The sequence below is a fragment of the Malania oleifera genome, chromosome 12 (assembly GCF_029873635.1).
Source record: "Malania oleifera isolate guangnan ecotype guangnan chromosome 12, ASM2987363v1, whole genome shotgun sequence".
NCBI lineage: Eukaryota > Viridiplantae > Streptophyta > Magnoliopsida > Santalales > Ximeniaceae > Malania > Malania oleifera.
In genome coordinates, this window is record NC_080428.1 from 63,614,568 (window position 1) to 63,633,882 (window position 19,315).

The window sequence follows — 19,315 nt, forward strand, 5'->3', positions numbered from 1 at the left end:
AATAATACACTCATCAACATATCAATAATATAATAATAGTACCATAAAAATTCAACACATGATAATAATAATGATATATAATACCTAACACACACTATAATAGTAATAATAAGAAGTAATAATCATAATGATACACTTGTCTAATATCCTATAAATACAACTATACCAATATGGAAATAACTAGACCCTCACGTAAATCATATAATATACACCCATGAAAAAAAGAAAAAAGAAAAAAGAGAATGAGGTTATGGCAACCCTAAAACTTTACATTATATCGAAACCAATATACGATAGCATGGATTTCCTAAAAATTATTTCACAAGATATACATATGGAAGTAATTAAATCCCAACCATGTAAACCAACCCAATGCCTTAAACATAATACACGTAAATATAGACATGAAATCGTTATAACATGCCAACAATGAGGGGCAAATAATGACTTAAACAATACCACAAAAATGCAAATGTGAATATAAATTCAACATTGATAAAAACCATACAATATTAAACAATATGAAACCTACAACAATAATTATACAAAAAAATATTCAACATGTACAACTAATGTAACAAAGGTTGACCTGCAACCATAAATAAAAAAAAATTAATTAGTACCTCGGCCACAAAGAAAATATAATCATAGATACATATAAAACAAGTATTGGAAGATAAGACCCCACAATAATGAAATAACCCAAAAAAATGAAAAAGAAAAATAAAAAAGGAAAAACAGTATGTGTGTGTGCTGAGTGTGTGTGGGTTTACATGCCTGATATATACACAGATGCAAATAAAATAAAATAAAATCTTTAGCTTTAATTATTAAAACCTGAACAAAACCAATATAAATATGTATATATATATATATATAAAATAGATACAACCTGGATATTTTGCTTGCCTATACAATGAAAACCCAACATTAGATGAAAACAAGAAAATAATCAAAATAGAAAACAGAAAGACAGAAAAAATAAAAAATAAAAAATAAAAAAAATAAATAAAAACTCTATGTGCACGTGTGTGTGTTTGCCTGTGCACAGTGGGGCTTGCAGTGGGTGTGTGTGTGTATGATGTGCAGGGAGGCTAGGAATTACTGGTGTGATGGCCGAAAGCTTCAGCAGCCGAGGTGGGTCTGTGCGAAACGACGGTGGGTTGCTAGGCGTTTGCTGCGGAGGCGATTGTGGCAATGACGGAGTTTGTGTGGCCGAGGAGAGCTACTGGTGTGGGCAGAGACCTTCGGGAATGGTTCGTGGAGCAGAGAAAGGCCGCGCCTGCTGAATGGTGTTCTCTAGCTACAACTCCTCTGCCTCTCGGCCACACGTACAACTGCAGCTGGAGTGATCGGCTGCCGGGTGAAGCAGAGGATGGTCTCAGGTACTCGGCTGGTTCATGGATGATGGTGGGGACAGAGGTTGGTTGAGGATGAAAGGTGGCCGGTGGAGGTGAGAGGGAGAGACGGGATGCAGCGAATGGAGAAGAGAACAGGGGTTCTTTAGAGAGGAAGAAGACGAACCAGAAGAAGAGGAAGAAGAAGAAGAAGAAGTAAAAAAAAAATCCTCTCTTTTTTTTTGGCCTTTTGCTCGGCTGCGCCCCCCTGCTGCTGTGCAGCACCCCACTGTTATATAAAAAAAAAAAAAAAAATTTTGAAAACCCTAAGAAACTTTCCTTTCTTGATTTTATTTTTTTTTTTCTTTTTTTTTTATGCTTTTATTCTTATGGTAATAATGAAAAAGGAAATAATATTAACAATAATAATCATAATAATATAAATATCAATAAGGTAATAATAATAATAATACTACTAAATAGTAAATAGTAATAAATAATTATAGTAAAAATAAAAATAATAAAGATAAAATAATAATAATAATGATAATAATAAATAAGTAATAGTGATAATAATAAATTACTTATAATAATATAGGAAAATAAATAACAATAATAATAATATTAATAATAATAATAATAATAATAATAAATAATAATAAACAAATAACAATAATAATAATAATAATAATAATAATAATAAAGTATCAATTTTGAATAAAATAATAATAATAATAATAATAATAATAATAATAATAATTATAGTAAATTAATAATAACAATAATAATAAATAAATAAAATAATTATAAGCAATTAATAATAAAAATACTAATAATAATAATAATAATAATAATAATAATAAAAAGGGAACCCCTTGTTCTATTTGGCTAGGGCAAAAATAGGGTGTCTACAGATTCTTCTCAGGCGACCAACAGGGTTCTAAGGTTTAGTCAATCGACTAACTGAATACACTCAGGCGGCTGACACAATACTGACTTTTGAAATACGCTGGTTTTTTAAAGTGACAGACACGTGATACCTTTTTGATAGGCAACTGACTTTCGTAAAATTTGAAATAAAGCAGCTTGGGAAAGTTTCTAAAACTGATTGCTTGGGCTCCAAATTTTGTATAAATTTGGGAAATACTCCAAGTAACTTGGAAAACACAAAAAATTACTTTTAGAACTCTTTAAATACATCTTAATCACAAATTAACAATCACCAACAATTAATTTAAAATCAACATTCAAGCTTACATTCTATCTTTCAAGTCCTTCTACTGAAATACACATTGCTAAAAGTTTTTACTAATTCTCGCTAATCAAATTCTCACTGATTCTGAGTTTTCTATTGAAATTTCAATCCATGAAAAAATCCAAGGTGATATTTGCATTGAGCTTCAAATCTTTGTATTGATTATATTGCTGAAGTATATAGATTTCAATTGTACTAATCAGCTCTATTTGAGAGTGTCTTTGTACACCAAATTGTATCTCATTCTTCTTGTTGTTTTTTACAGTTCAAGATTGTTGAATCGTTGGATTACTGAGCGTGGGGTATCTCTTGGAAAGGAGGGCTCCATCCTACTTGAAGGAGTGTGTCAAAGGTTTGCTCTGCCTGGTCAGGGGAGAGGTATAGTGAAATCCTTGGGTGGTTTGCCTAAGGTAAGGACGTAGGCAGGTATAACTAAACCTCGTCAAATCTTAGTGTCTTCCTCTTCCGTATTCTCTTTAATTTTCTGCATATGTAAATTGTGTGGTTGTGTACTTAAATTGCTAAAAATTAATTTGCTTTTGGGAATTGCACAAACCATAAGGGAGTACGTTGTGTTAACTTTGGTGTATTCCTAAGAGGGGGTGGGTATTTAAAATTTCTTCCTTGGTATGTTCAAATCAACAGTAGTAATACTCAACCTAGGGTCTTTATAGCATACACCAATTGCACAGATGAAAATAATATATAGAAAATAAATCATGCACAGCATTCACAATATAACATACATGTGCATAAAATAAATTGCAGAAATATAAATTGCACATGTGATATGTTAGCGAGGTTTGGCCAATACTGCCTACGTCCTCGCCTTGGCTCACCAGCATAAGGATTCCACTAATGCTAAATTAACGGGTGGAGTGGCATCGATTACAACCAGATCAATTAGCAGGGCTGACCTCAACCTACAACCGTACCTTACCAAGATGGTGCACCTAACTTTTCTAACTAGGTCTAAGCCAATTTAAGACTATTCAACAAGGCTAGTCTCTCTCTTCAAGCTCACACCTAGAATACAATAATGAATATTAAATTTGCATACAATTTAAATGCTTTTAACACAAGCTGATATATACCACAATATAGCACAGTAAACAATGCATTCACGTATGTTAGAGAATTAATGCTCGAGTGAGATCTTGAAAATTTAATTTAAGATAATATATTCAACAAGTGAATATTCAAGGATACCTCAAAACCCTAATCAAGTATGACATAAATATCTTATCAAATATAATCACCACAAATACTTAGGGTTTAAGCTTGCAAAAGATTTGTCAAATAAAAGTGAGCAAGCTTTCAAGTCTTACAATATGGATGCCAAGACTAGCAAGCAAAAAATCAAGATCTTCTCAATAAAGTATTTATGAAATACTATGAGAAAGATCAAACAAGCAAGAGCTCTCAAAAATGGTTTTTCAAAAACGTATGAGTATGTGAGAGTCTTTGCCAAGAAAATGATATGTAAAGATATATATAATGTGCACAAACAAACTCCCTTCAATCTTGCAATTGATTTGCAAGAGATGGGAACAAATCAAATACACTCTCTTTTTCAAAAATATGTTTTCTAGTAAATATGAAAGAGTGTATTGAAAATATATACTTGGAAAACAAAAAATGTAGCAAAAGGAGTATATAGATTTGAGAGAAAATTTTTTAATCACTTTTTCTAATCACACCCTAATCCTTGCAAACGAAGCTCTATATACAGGCAAGGTGTAAATTATGACCGTTAAGGATATATAGGGTATTATTAATTTTGTTTGAAAATCAATTAAGAAAATTAATCCCGTTTAACCGTGCTTAACCACAGTAAAAATAAAACAACCCGAGAGTTTTCGGGTGGCTAAACCACGGTTCGATCGCCCGAATAGACTCAGTCAAAAAAGTTACTTTTGAAGGTTTGGGTGCCCGAGTCAATCCTCGGTTGGCTGAACCGAGGCGATTTCCAAAAGTTCCATGATTTGGTTGCCTGGTTTAGAGTTCGTTTAACCGAACTCATGTGTTCGGTCGCCCGAGGCCATTTTAAACGTGAAGTTTGGGCTACCGAGTTGGTAGGGAAAGATCAGAGTTATGGTTTGGTCACTCGTGGATGATCCGGTCAAAATGGTTCGGTAGCCCGAAACCAAGTCAGCCTTTTGACCGGTCAAGGGTTCAGTCACCCGAATCCTCACAACTTTTGCCTTTAAGTCCAGTTTTTTTCCAATTAAATCCCCTAAAAATATAAGTTATTATGGGGAATATTTTTTATGTATGTGCAAGTACCTAAGGTCATTCTAAGGTCTTTTTGAGGACGCCGAAAAAATTCGACGTTAGTCGACCAAAGTTCAACCGAAGGATGATCCTTAAGGCAAATCTACAGTCTTTGAGCATTCATCCCTATCATGCATGTAGATGTAGTTACTATAGACCATAACATGAATTACAATACAAAATAAATCTTCTGGGTTTTCAATCTTTAAGTCTTCAGGTGCCATCAAATAATTAAGTTAATATGAATCTGCACACAAACTTAATAGACATTAAATAGTGGAGTATTTGTCATAATCAAAATAGTATATGACCCATAGGGTCAACACGTTTGTTTGATCAATATTATATTGCGGAAACCGCAAGGGAGTACGTTGATTGATTAATACCAAAGCTCACTAATATATTCGTTGGTTACATACTTAAATTCAAGATACTTATTTGGTATCAATATTTGAATTTTGGAAGTTTGATTGAATTTTATATTTTATTACCTCATTAATTTGATTGATATTGAAAATTTGGAATTTAAATATTTAAGTTTTGACCATCATCATCATTCATCAATAAATACTAAATCTTGGATTGAGTATTGGTTATTACAAATCAACTGTACTTGTGAAGTTTTTGAGTTGTAGAGTGTGATTGCAAATTAACTAAAATTGAAAAAGGGGTTAGTACTTAACTAAAAGAATTTACAAAGAAATTTTTAAGCACCCAATTTACCTCCCTTATTGGGAGTACACTATTCTTTTCATTCTTTCTACTATTACTGAAATTATATTTCATATGTTCTGTACTATTTTTACTTATCTTAAAATCTCTACATTCTAAAACTTCTCTATAAGATTCTAAGCCTCTACTCCACCCCTCATTTTATCAATTAATACAATATCATTTACAAACAACAGATTCTTGATGTACACATATTAAAAACAAGTTCTTGATGTACACATTGTGATTGAAAATTCTACAGTCTCTTCACTTATAGTCCTTACACTATTCATTATTCCATCTTACATATCCTTAGTGACATTAGTATACTTAGTAGATAAACTTTTTTTCTTTTTTTCTTTTTCTAAATCGCATTATATATATAGAACTTCTCTCAGTACCTTATCATATGCTTTCTTTTAGTCTATGAATACCATACACAAGCCCTCCTCTTTTTCTTAAACTTTTTCATTAATCTACTTAAAGATATATAACTATAGTAGTAAATCACCCAGATATAAAATTAAATTAATATTTTGAAACCTTTGTTTTAACCTTAATCTTTATTTGACTACCTTTTCCCACAATTTCATCATATGACTCATAAGTTTAATTGCACGATAGTGATTATAATTTTGAATATCTCATTTCTTTTTGTATATAGGTATTAAAGTATATTTTTCTTATATTCATCTGACATGTTCTTTATTTTTATAATTGCGTAACTAAATTAATTAATCATATAATTTTGGTATCGTCTAAACATTTCCAAACTTTAATTGAAATGTTATTCAATTCAATAGTTATTTATTAAATTAGTTATATATCCATAGTTTTCAAATATTTTAATTAAAAGATAAATTATAACTTCAAAGCTATTTTTTGGAAAGATAATAAAAGAAAAATAATAAGATGAATGAAAACCGTTTAGACTTCCTTAATTAATAGTAAAAATAAGTCATATTATTAATTGGAAAAGTCAAAAGGTAGATCCTTTTTTCTTCTGTTATTCTTAGAATACTTTCTGACTTTGTAGAAGTTAAAACTTAAAAAATTTTAGGATAAATTAATAATTAACCATTTAAAATATTGTGTAGGACACCCCCATAATTTTCCTAACTCCCAAAACCCCTTTATGAACTCTATTGCTCCCTTCTGTTCTAACGTCCTGGTATCTTCCTTATTCTCATACTATTTATCTAAAAGTAATTAATTTCAAGTGGTTTATAAAGCTGTAAACAACTCACAACTAAAACTTATTAAGAAAATCAATAATTTTTAAATTAGAGGACACTTTTCTCCGTCCCTTTCTTCAACAAAAAACTGAGAAAATGAAAAAGAAAGTCAGGAAGGGTGAAGATTAATTAGTTGCAATATATTTTTTGAGTAGAAAATCTAGTTTTTATTATTTTTAACTTTATTTAACTAGTGTATTCTAACATTTTTCGTCTATTGTTTTTGTAGATTTGGTATATTCTTTAATGCAAAAGTTGTCGTTTTTGTATTAATATATACATAAAAAATAGTTAATAAGATAACAATGTATAAATAAAGAAATTAAAATTCAATCAAAATGATTTAAATAAAATTATATTTAAAAAGTTCAATTTATATAGCAGGGAAAGGGACATGGGAGCTTGCCTTTACAAACTCGTTCTTGCAGCAGCTTCTTTTTTAACTTTTTGGAAGCACATTCTTGTGGGTTGCACATGACCATGGATCGTGGCACTGCTGTTTTTTTTTATTATTTGTTATTTATTATTATTTTTTAAGTGAATTGATCAATCAACTCCCAAGAATTGGCCAGTTGGGTTGGTACACAGGGTTGTCAGCCATTGCAACTTGTAATACAGGAGGAACTTTACACCTGAGCTCTCCCTCTTCAACTTATGCTAATCCGTTTAACTAACTATTAATAGTTCAACTAGTGCATGCTGACTGCGATTGCAATTTTGCCATTGACAACCATTTTTCTTTATAATAATTAATTAATGTCCCTGCCCCTGGTTTCATTTTGCCTACTGTTCACAGCTGACGCGAAGCTTCAGGTGCCTTTCCTTTTCCTCCCCTAACTTCTCACATCCCACTTTTCGTATATATTGTGGTATATAAAAACCCCAGACAATTTTCCATCCCAAATACACACAGCATTTCTCATCTTCCTCTTCCTCTTCCTCTTCCTCTTCGTCCATCCTTGCAATTACCCTTTCTACCTCCATGGCTTCTCTGCTCCAGCTTTCTAATTCTTCAAATATGGTGAAGATGTTGCTGTTCTGTCTAATGGCTGGCTCTTTAGTAGTACTCCCCTCATCTGCAAGTGGCAAGTTCTACCAGAACTTTGACCTCACTTGGGGAGATGGCCGTGCTCAAATTCTCAACAGCGGCGACCTTCTCACTCTTTCCCTGCACAAGGCCTCCGGCTCTGGTTTCCAATCCAAGCAGGAGTATCTCTTTGGCAAGATCCACATGCAGCTCAAGCTCGTCCCCGGTAACTCTGCCGGCACCGTCACTGCCTACTGTGTAAGTCCAACAGCTCCTTAGTTATGTACCACCTCTTTAATTGATTAACGAAAGCGTATGCAAGATTTTTTATTTTTTATTTTTTATTTTTTATTTATTATTATTATTATTATTATTATTATTATTATTATTATTTTTTAAATCTCGCTGGATTGTATTGATTTGTGACAATTTGGCTAAATGTTCTTTTCACTAATGCAAGTATATATTGTTTGCAGTTGAGGGTCGACTCATGATGAAATTGATATTGAATTTTTTGGGAAACTTGAGCGGAGATCCCTATATTCTTCATACTAACGTTTTCAGCCAAGGCAAAGGGAACAGAGAACAACAGTTCCACCTAGGGTTCGACCCCACTGCCGACTTCCACACCTACTCCATCCTCTGGAATCCCCAATGTATCGTGTGAGTATATTAGTTTCTTAAGATGTTATAATGACTGCAAGTGACAAATCATATGGGGTTCTGATTCTTTAATTATTTTTGTCATTTTTATGTCTCGGTTTCAGCTTCTCTGTGGATGGTACACCTATTAGAGAATTCAAGAACATGGAGCCCAAAGGTGTTTCATTCCCGAAGAACCAACCGGTGAGGATGTACTCCAGTCTTTGGAATGCAGATGATTGGGCAACAAGGGGTGGGCTCATTAAGTCGGATTGGAGCCAAGCTCCTTTTATTGCCTCCTACAAAAATTACAATGCAGATGCTTCTGTGTGGACTGTGGTCATCTGGCAAATCTGCATGCAGTTCAAATTCTTCATCTTCATTAATCACTACTACTTCCAACTCGTTTCTCACTGAAGAGTTGGACTCCACAAGGCTAGAAAGACTAAAATGGGTTCAAAAGAATTACATGATTTACAATTATTGCACGGACACAAAGCGATTTCCCCAAGGCCTCCCTCCGGAATGCACCCTCACCATGATGTCTTGAAAATATTAACACCCCCTCAATCTTTTTCGTTCTTTTTTATTGTTAGCAATCAATTCATTTATTCGTTCATTGGTTTTGCCGCACATATTCATTCATCTTAATCCGCGTGCTTCTTTGTAATATCCCTTAATGCAATTCTTTTAATTCCATAATTGTGCCACATTCATATTATTGTCCTTAAGCCTCCATGGAATTTATATTTCCTAATATATTCTAATTAATGTTTCTGTGCAAAGTAACATTTGTTTCAATGTTTGATTTGAGTATTTGGAGGTAGAAAGGAAGTTTAGCACGAGTTTAGGCAATAGGGACGCCATGCATATGTTTTTATTTTTTATTTTTTAGTACTTACGACCAAATAGGCCCTTTTCTAGATTAGTTTGAAATTAATGTTCATTGCATATTTCGTATATTGAAAGAAGGACCAAGTCATCCTCACTTAATTTTGTCATGCCTCCCATTCTAATTTTCATTCCAGTTTTTTCCTATTCTTTTCTATTCCCGAAACCAAACATGTCATAGTTTTATCTCTCCTAATAACATAGACATCCTCAATATTAAATGGATGACAATTTAACATAGATAAAACTTGAAACATTCACCTTATATATATGCTTTCAACTTATTTATTCCCTTGAATCTTGATTCTTTGCAAACTTAAAATACAAACCAATTTAGTTACAAACCCCTAAATTAAGAGGGTGCACTACTATTACTGTCTCTTGAGGTCCCTCTTGCATATGTGATTAGATTATTATGAAAAGGATATAGAGGTGTTCTATATTGAAAGGAATCATACCAAAAAGAATTGAAGGGTCCATTTGATTTGGTGCTACATGGTTAAGTAGGTATAATTGTATAATCATATTATCAAATCAAACTCTAAATTATTGTTTGGTCAAAATGCATGCCCAAAAACCTTTTGAGGGTAATTGATCGTGATGATAAAATGGTAAATTGGGATACTATACCCTTTCTTTGCCCCAACACCCCCCTATAGGGACAGAAGGGGGAAGAAAAGAAAAGGAGGGAAATGCCTAGAAACAGAAGAAAAGAGATTAGGAAAGGGACGGAGAGATATTGAGATAGGGAAATAGAGACAATTTGAGATTGGAAAGAGAGAGATAATAAATGAGATGAACATAAGAAAGACTAAATTAAATCATTTGTTTGTTACATCTAGATAAGCAATTTTAGTTTTTCATTGATATATAATTAAATTTTTAACATGATTATATTTGACTAATATAAACTCTAGACAGAAAAAGACAAAGCTCAATTCAACTGATTAGCGAGCCTAGCTTTGAGCTCAATTTTAAAAATCTAAAACTTGTTCACTAAACGAATCAATATTAAATATGTTAAAGTTCAACTTGATTGCAATCCTAACTATAAATTATGTCTCTTATAGGTTTGACTTAACTTTAGCTTAGGTTGTATTTAAAATGATATAGATTGTGTCTAGGTGATCTAACCACAGTCATGACAAATAAAAGGTTTTGACAACTCCAACAAACTATGAAAAGATAAATAGACTGTACATCTTCCTTTATCATGGCTCCAAAACATGGCTTGGGAATTTAAAGTAGATCTCTAGAGAGAGAAAATGTTAATCTAGCCCCAAGCACATGTAAGAAAATATCGAAAGTTGTCTTCAAGGTGGTATTCGCAACTTGAAGAATAGTGATAAAAAGGCACATCAATTATATGCATCTCACATCTCTTTGAAGATTTGTGAGGATCTAGTTTTTCACCATAAGTAAAAATTTTAGATTTATTAAACCAAGTACCTTGATTCTACAAAATTAGATTGAACTCATCAACCACTCTAATCACTCAAAATCATAAAGAGTAGTGATAGGTCCCTAAATTACATGAGTTTAGACCCTCATTTATCTTTATTTATCCTCATTTTACTATGCATTTGCCCATAGTTATTATTGTTCAGAGATATGCAAGGTATATTTGTCTTTTTAGGAAAAACAGGTTAAAACCAAGGAATTAGGTATTATGAGAAGCTAAGGGAGGATTTGGAGGACTCAAAGCTCAAATCAAACGCTCAGCCAAGCTCCTGAAGCTTTAGATCATCAAGGGACAAGAAGACGATGCGCGACCATGTGGGACGACTAGCAGCATAAGGGGCAACTAAGTCTTTACTCGTAGACTCCAAGGTTCAGACTGAGATCAAAATGCTACAAGATTTGACCAAATCCTTGACCAAGTGACTCTAGGTCTAGGGAGACCACATCGAGATACTAAGCCAGAACTGAGATCAGAATTACCATGAGCCTCAATGAAGTGTTCGACCAAGAGAACTTGAGGGACGACTACGTCGAGGTCTTGAGATTTCTTAAAGATCGAGATCCTATAAGTCTTGATCATCAAATCGACTAGGAAGACCCTGAGGTGCGACGTAGTCCAAGACATTGAAGATTCGAATTCCTGATTTCCTATGAGTCTCGACCAAGGCGCATACGAGAAAGACATAGGGGCGACTTGGTCGACAGCGACAATCTTCTATGTGAGATACGCTGCAAACTTTCCTAAACTATGAAACAAACCTTATAAACCCTAGAGCCTCTAAGTATTTTCTATGAACATAAGCTCTGGGTTCTTCTTTGACCTCTCTTAGGTTAGTGACAGACTTAAGATGTCATTGAGAGCCACGTTAGATTAGGAGTAGTGGAGTTTTTAATTCCTGTTTTGGTGTGTGCATGAAGTGTTCGACGACCTGTGACAATAGGCGGCGTTCATGTCCTATCCATGTATATTACACAATCACTCTCTTGTATCTTCCGACATTAGTGACGGATGATTTGACTATAAAAGGGATGATCTTTTTACTGCTTTCATTTACCTGTTTGGATTGTGATGATAATTAGTGACAAGATTAGCACCTTTATTGCTTTAGTCAGGTACACATATTAGGCTACAGTCTCCCATAGATATTCTTGTGGTCGTTGTGATAGAGTATACTCCGGTTCCCAACCATGCTCCGGATGGCTGGTGCTCCCTTGCTACTCTATGCTATTGAATGACTCCTTGGATTGTTTATCTAGGTTTCGGTTAGTTTAGTATGATAAACTCACTAAATGTAGATTACACAGAACAACATTCTAAACTAAACTCATGTCCGAACACTGCTTTATAGGAGTAGGGTAAACATAGATTTACTTACTTTCATTTAATCGCTCTCTAGTAGTTGGTTAGATTTCAACCAATGAAAAATACCACCTTTTACTTCTTTTTTGTACAAGGCTATAGTAAACTAATTTGGAAGTAGCTTAATAAATGCACTTTAAGTCCCTGAGGATCGACACTCAACTTACCCCACTTTCTACTGAACTTGAGATTAGTTAATTTTTATAAATTTTATTTTTGGTAGTTAAGGAATCAAGTCTTGCCAAGCATACCAAATTTTGGCGCGGTTGCTAGGGACTTAGCTACGGTTATAAGCCAACTTCCACTTTAGAGTATTGTTGCTTTGTGTTTTTTATTTGATCTCCTTTTATTTTCATCTTTCTTAATTTATTTTCATTTTTGTTTGTTATCTCTGAAGTCTTGATTTTGGGTTCTTTAACTATGTATATTTGGTTTGCGCTCTTGGGACCTTGAGATAGTTCTTATAAATCCTAGGATTGAAAGATCTCGTAGGTCTGTTAGGAAACTTACCTCCAATCTAGAGATCGCTGAGTGGTCTGAGCCAAAAGTTATGGCCAAACGAAACCCACCGGTTCCCGCCGATCAACTCTCGGAACCCCAAGCTCCCCACCTACCTGTGGTGGGAGAGCAACCACTTCAGCCGCTTAGGGACTACTTTATTCCTAACGCATACACATCGTCATCCTGCATCCGATTCTCGGATGTTCAGGAGATGCAATTCGAGATTATGACTTCAATCATCTCGATGCTGCCCAACTTTAATGGGAACCTCACTGAAAATCCTTATCAACATCAGGATGAGTTCTTGGAGATTTGCTCCCCCATCCGTATACCTTATTTTAGTGATGACGCCCTTCGTCTTAGACTCTTTTCATTCTCTCTAAAGGATAAGGCCAAATATTGGCTGACATCCTTAAATCCGAACTTGATGACCAATTGGGCCACCATGCAGCATGAATTCTTGAAAAAGTACTTCCCAATCGGTAAGACTAACCAGCTGCAAAGGACAATCACATGTTTCACACAGACAAATGGGGAACTTTTCTTTGAGACCTAGGAGTGTTTCAGGGACCTAATCCATAAATGTCCACATCATCAAATTACCAAGTTGCAATTTGTGCTAACATTCTATGAAGGGTTAGCTGAGAGGGATAGATCCATGGTAGATGCCTTTTGCGGAGGTACTTTCCTCACAAAGCACGAGAATGAAGCATAGATTCTCTTTGAGAATCTTGTCGATAATTCTCAGAAGCGCACTACTGCTACTCATAGACTCCCCAATCCATTAACCTCTAAACCTAAGGGAGTTTACAAGTTGGCTGCAGACCATGACCTAGCCCCTACCTTGCACGCCATATCTAAAAAACTGGAACAGTGCTTATCCTTGGGGCCGCAATCATATACAGTGACGTGTATAGAGGTTTGTGCAATATGCTCTGATCCTTCCCATACATGCTATAATTACCCACATGCACCTTCCCAACCTAAGTCTATGCAGGAGGAAGTGAAAGGCACCCACAATTGGTATGATAGGCCGTCTAATGACCCCTACTCTAATACCTACAACCCTGGGTGGAAAAAACATCCTAACTTCTGCTGGAGGCCGCAAGTTCCGGGTTTTAAATCCCAAAGACCTCCACAGGCCCCTAGTGCTCTGCCTCTGCGTCCATACCAAAATTTTCAAAATCATCCAGATTCAGCCCCCAAATCTTCAATCGTTTAGCAGTCGTCTCCACCTCCACCTAAGTATGACACCTTTCAAGAGACAGTGCTGAAAGCCCTTAAAAATATTAAGGCTGATCGTTAGGTAGATCGACAACTCCTTTACTCTCACTCTCAATCCATTGTGAAGCTAGAAGCCACATTGGGGCAACTAGCTGTTACCTTGAGCTAGAGAGATGAGGGCAAGTTGCCAAGTTAGCTTGTAGTGAATCCCAAGGGACAATATGAGGTGGAATGTGAACCGAACGCTGGTCCCTCATCGTATCCCAAGCAAGCCTAGGCATTGACCACCCTCCAAAGTGGCAGGATGATAGATAAATGAGGCATGGAGCAACTGAGTAAGGGAGAGAACTAGGATGAAAAGAGGGTAGTGTCCAACACTAATTCACACATCCTATCTTCCTCTAGTTGGGTACAAACCCTGTTTAGTCCCACACCTAAACTTGGAAGGACCAAACCTCACTTCGCCCCCCATCGGGCTTTTCACTAAAAATCTAACTCCAAGATACATTCCCTTACCAAGAACTTAATTAAACATAGTCTAATTTCAAGATGATTGATCTTCTTTGGTAATATAATATTAAAATAAACTAACAAGTGTTGGGAATTAACACGAAATTCCCCGATCCTATAAGAAAAAAAAAATTAGAAAAACAATCTACGTCAAAGAAAAACAATCACACGCACAAGACAATATTCACGTGGTTTGACAATTTTTCCTATGTCCATGGAGTTGCAGGAATTTCACTATTATCAGAAAGAAAAATATAGAGAGTGCGTCATACAATGATTTTCTCTCTCGCTCTCAAAATGACGGTCTAACCTAATCACCCAAAAAACAATCGTTTTATATGATGGGCACAGGGTTCTGAGTGGGCTACAAAACGGGCCCAAAAATTTTTCCCCAGCCCAAACCTTCGCTCCATGGACTAAGCCTTAGGATAGAAATCTCTTAGTAAAAACCACAAACCATTAATTCGGGTCGAGTCATCATCATTCGGATCAAACAAAACTAGGCTCCACAAAGCCCAACAACAAGTATAGAAAACGAGCCAATGGTTCCAAATTTTGGACCATAGGAAGATGAAACCAAGTCAAAGATGAGATTCTAAGTGCTAGAAACTTAGAATATGTATATATAGGTCAAAAATCATATGCATCACTAATAACTCAGTGACAAATTTAAAATTTTTCACAAAAAGAAATTTCTATTTAGTTAATGGTGTTTTATTTTTATTGAGGAAAATGTTAGTTTTTCAAAAGTGAGAAACTATGCAGAAGACCTTCTCTTCCATATGTCTATGTACGTGTTTTATGGATATGAAACACATGATGGAGCATTTATTAGCAAAGAGATCGAGCATGGACCCAAAACCTAGTCTCAGTCCTACACCCAACTTGTATTTTGACCCGATGCATTTAAGAATACCACCCAACAAAGGTTAATACTTTCCTTTTCTTAAATTAGCTATCTAGCTACAAAATAATGTTAATGGTAATACGGGGAATAAAGACAATAACAAGGAGTTTTATTATCATCTTTTGGTGTTATGCATAGAAGTTAAATAATTTTTGTGACAATTCACCAATAATAAGATTTCTTATTAGGTAAAATTTTTAGAGAATTCTACAAATGACTTTCTACACCTATTATTTTAAAAGACTAAACAACTTATTTTAAAATTATGACTTTACGATTTAATATATGAAGTTACGATAATGGTGCATATCTTAAGATGTGTACTTGGAATTTTGTTTCAAACAAACACAAGAGTAGACTTTATACTTACTGAAAATCCCATGAGTACAAACTACATGAAGTAACGGAGTGGATGCCACGTAGGATTATACTAAGCGTAAATTTATCCTTTTTTGCCTCAACTTCTCTGTTTTTAAAGTAAAAGTCGAGTCGTACGTGTTCAGTAAACAATTTTTTAAACTTTTAAAATTCAGTTTTTAATTTTTTTTTATAGAACTTTTAAAAGTTAAGAATTTGAAACTTTCAGAAGCTAAAAACTAACTTTTTCTCTAACAAATTATTTAATTTCATTGTTGTACTTAAATTTTTTTTTTTCAAATTCTGCAAAATTAATAATACATTAATTATGTTTCTAAAAAAGACACATCTATTTTAGTCATTTTAAATAATTTTTGACACGTTACAATCTGTTTTAAGACATTCAAACATGGTTTTTTTTAACAATTCATTTTTTGGAGTGGGTTAAACATTTTTAAAACAATATCAAAAAATTATTTTTTATTAGTTTTTTTAAAAGTTCATTTTAAAATGTCACAGAGGACCAACAAAGCATATTATGTAGAAAGCAAACGAAATGGTCTTATTGTTTTCACAAGAATTATTTAGAAACCAACTCTTTAAAATCATAAAAGATTGAATCATTGGTATTGCTTCACCTAAATGAAAAAATAGTAAGTCCCTAACTTTTCAACCCGAATAATTATTTTCTTTTTATTTTTTTATTTTTCACAACCATATAAATGGTTGGCATGATACATCGAAGAGAATATTTTTGAATTTCAATAACGTGTTATTTATTTATCATTGGCAAAACTAGACAACTTTCAAATATTAACAAATAATTAGGAGCATATTCAATTTTTGTACAAAACATTAACTAGAGTCTGTTAAATAATATAAATTATATGGTGTCCAAAGTAAATGTATAGCAACCAAAGAAAGCAAAATTATTGCATGGCACTCCATGCAAACCAAGAGATATATATATATATATATATAGTTTTTGAAAGGTCAAAGGATTTTATTGCATAAGATACCGGCACAAGCAAGTTGCTTGTGATCAAGGCAGCCCAGGTTTTACGGTATTGTACATGAATATTCCAAAAGCAGATCAATTAAGAAGATGAAATAATACAAGAAATAAAATTAATGTATGAATGAACGGATTTATTTATAAAAAGGCAAAATGAAAAAGAAATCATTGTCTGGTAGGGCTACTCCTTTTTAAGATTTGTTGGTGAGAGTGCATTCCGCAGGAAAGCCCTGAGGAAATCGCATTGAATCCGAGCAATAATTATATATCATGTAGTTTTGTTGAACCCATGTTAGCCTTCCTTGATTTGCATAATCCAACTCTTCGTTGAGCCATGAATTAGAAGAAGTTGTACTGCATGAAGATACTCCAGACCATATCACACAAGCATCAGCACTGTAATTCCGATAGGAGGCTGCGAAGGGCGCTTGGGTCCAGTCTGCCTTCACGAGCCCACCCCTTGTAGCCCAATCATCCGCATTCCAAAGGCTTGAGTATATTCTCATCGGTTGATACTTAGGGAACGGAACACCCATTGCTTCCATGTTCTTGAATTCCCTAATAGGTATGCCATCCACCGATAAGCTGAAACGGAGACACTAAAAATGTCAAAAACATAAATATAGAATTGGGTTAGCATTATAAATATGTTTGTCACTTTAACAAGTAGTTTAATATTTAGATTAAAAAAAAAAATACTTACACTATGCCTTGAGGATTCCAGAGGATGGAATAGGTGTGAAAGTCAGCAGTGGGATCGAACCACAAATAGAATTGTTGCTCCCGACTGCCGTTGCCTTGGCTGAAAACATTCGTGTGAAGAATGTAGGGATCTCCGCTCAAATTTCCCAAGAATTCAAAGTCTATCTCATCGTGGGTCGGCCCTTGTGACGATAACTGAAGCACACAGTTGATGCTTTAGTTAAACAAGCAAACATTCCCAAGATCGAGATATAGCTAGATTTTATCATAAATATACGTTTGAAATAGTAATATGTTTATTCCGAATAATGAGAATTTGGAATACTAACATAGAAGGCAGTAACAGTGCCGGCGGAGTTCCCGGGGACGAGCTTGAGCTGCATGTCGATCTTTCCGAAAAGGAACTCCTGCTTGGATTGAAAGCCAGAGCCGGAGGCTTTGTCAAGGGAAAGAGTGAGAAGGTCGCCACCATTGAGAATTTGACCACGGCCGTCTCCCCAAGTGATGTCGAAGTTCTCGTAGAAATTGCTGCCAGCGGATGAGGGGAGTATTATTAAAGAAGTAACCATAAGAGAGAACAGCAGCATCTTCACAACATGTGAAGAAGAAAGTAGAGACGAAGCCATGAGTTTGATTCTGAGCGCAAGGGTGGAGCAGCAGAGAAGGAGGGATTGATGTCGCTGTGGATGTGCTAGGGATGGAAACTTGGGTTTTTATAGAGGAGAGAAATGGGGTAGGAAAGTGAGGCGTGTAGGAAAGTGAGGCGTGTTCAGGTTTACTGGTTTAGGGCTGAGGACAAGTTGGCATGGAATTGGAAAAGCAATGGGAAGTAGCTGTCGCAAACTAAAGGCCATACACTTTTTTATAAAACGTACTGCCACCGTCAGGAATCGTCAACCCACCTCAAACCATTTCGATTATGTGACGCAGTCAGCGTAATTTATTTTCAAGAGGGATGGAGGAGCGAAGCTGCTGGATCCCAGCATTCCCCACATATATGCAATAAACATATATATGGTTCTCGACAGCAAACCTTTAGCAGAAGAATAAAGTACACCGCCATGGGCCGTGGGTCATAGGACCACCCTCGATCGCGTTCATCCCAAGGGCAAAGGAATTAAAAGCTGCAGCAAGAAAAATGTTGATTCAGGGCAGCTGGCCGTGTCCTCGTTGTTTTGAGGAATCCAGGTTGTTGTCATTTGTCAACGCGCGTTTTCCTAATTGCTTTTTTTTTTTTTTTTTTTTTAATATCGCCAGGTATCCACATGTCCGTTTTACAATCCACGTGACTAATCCTGCGCCTCTTGAAGTTGACCCCACAACTCCAAAGGGAAGGTAAATTCAGGAGTCCAGTGGCGGAAATGAACTCGGGAGGGTTTGAACACCTAACCTCGTGAAAGGCACTCCCACAGCCCGCACTACCACTTGAACCATACCCTGAGGGTTCCTAATTGCTTTTCTTGGGTCTATTAAAACTTGCACTAAAATTTGTCCATATGATTATTTTTAAAATTATAAATATATTGCAAATATTTTTTTTATACGCCTAATTTTAATGAATGTATGATTAATTTTTCATATATTTAACATTTAAAATATAGGCATATAAATTTATATACATGTGTGTATGCGTGAATGTATGGCTATGTATGTAGAGACCCGGAAAAATAATAATAATAATAATAATAATAATAATAATAATAATAATAATAATAATAGTAAAGAAAAGGGAAAAATCGGTTTGGTGTAGATCAAACCATCGACGGTTTGGATAAACTCAGTAAAACCATCAACGGTTTTGAGTTACCGAGGGCCGGTAAAAGTAAAACAGTAAAAAGTAGTCTGGTTAAAAACCAAACCGTCGATGGTTTTGTCCAGGGACAGCAACCTATAAATAGGTCCTAGT

At 34.8% G+C, this 19,315-nt stretch overlaps 1 protein-coding gene, 1 non-coding gene and 1 pseudogene across 2 annotated transcripts; 1 reads left to right on the forward strand and 2 right to left on the reverse strand.

The window, feature by feature from the left end:
- The first annotated feature begins 1,197 nt into the window (after positions 1-1,197).
- On the forward strand, positions 1,198-9,031 carry LOC131143963 (xyloglucan endotransglucosylase/hydrolase protein 22-like; annotated as a pseudogene).
- A 4,157-nt stretch (positions 9,032-13,188) lies between these two features.
- On the reverse strand, positions 13,189-13,294 carry LOC131145330 (small nucleolar RNA R71). The gene has a single exon (XR_009134113.1). It is a non-coding gene; the product is annotated as a small nucleolar RNA R71 (small nucleolar RNA).
- A 3,380-nt stretch (positions 13,295-16,674) lies between these two features.
- LOC131145112 (probable xyloglucan endotransglucosylase/hydrolase protein 23) lies at positions 16,675-18,091 on the reverse strand. The gene is made up of 3 exons (XM_058094197.1): positions 17,739-18,091; positions 17,411-17,604; positions 16,675-17,292 (listed from the first exon to the last, which is right to left on the reverse strand). The coding sequence occupies exons 1-3, from the start codon at positions 18,033-18,035 to the stop codon at positions 16,899-16,901; spliced, it is 885 nt and encodes a 294-aa protein (XP_057950180.1). The 5' UTR covers positions 18,036-18,091; the 3' UTR covers positions 16,675-16,898.
- Between the last annotated feature and the right edge of the window lie 1,224 nt (positions 18,092-19,315).

Bases quoted from the DNA above. Each gene is read 5' to 3' on its own strand.
- LOC131145112 (XM_058094197.1), bottom strand. From the start codon at position 18,035: ATGGCTTCGTCTCTACTTTCTTCTTCACATGTTGTGAAGATGCTGCTG. The intron at 17,605-17,738 runs GTTAGTATTCCA...TGTGTGCTTCAG, and splicing joins GCACTGTTACTGCCTTCTAT to TTATCGTCACAAGGGCCGAC. The intron at 17,293-17,410 runs GTAAGTATTTTT...TCTCCGTTTCAG, and splicing joins TGGAATCCTCAAGGCATAGT to CTTATCGGTGGATGGCATAC.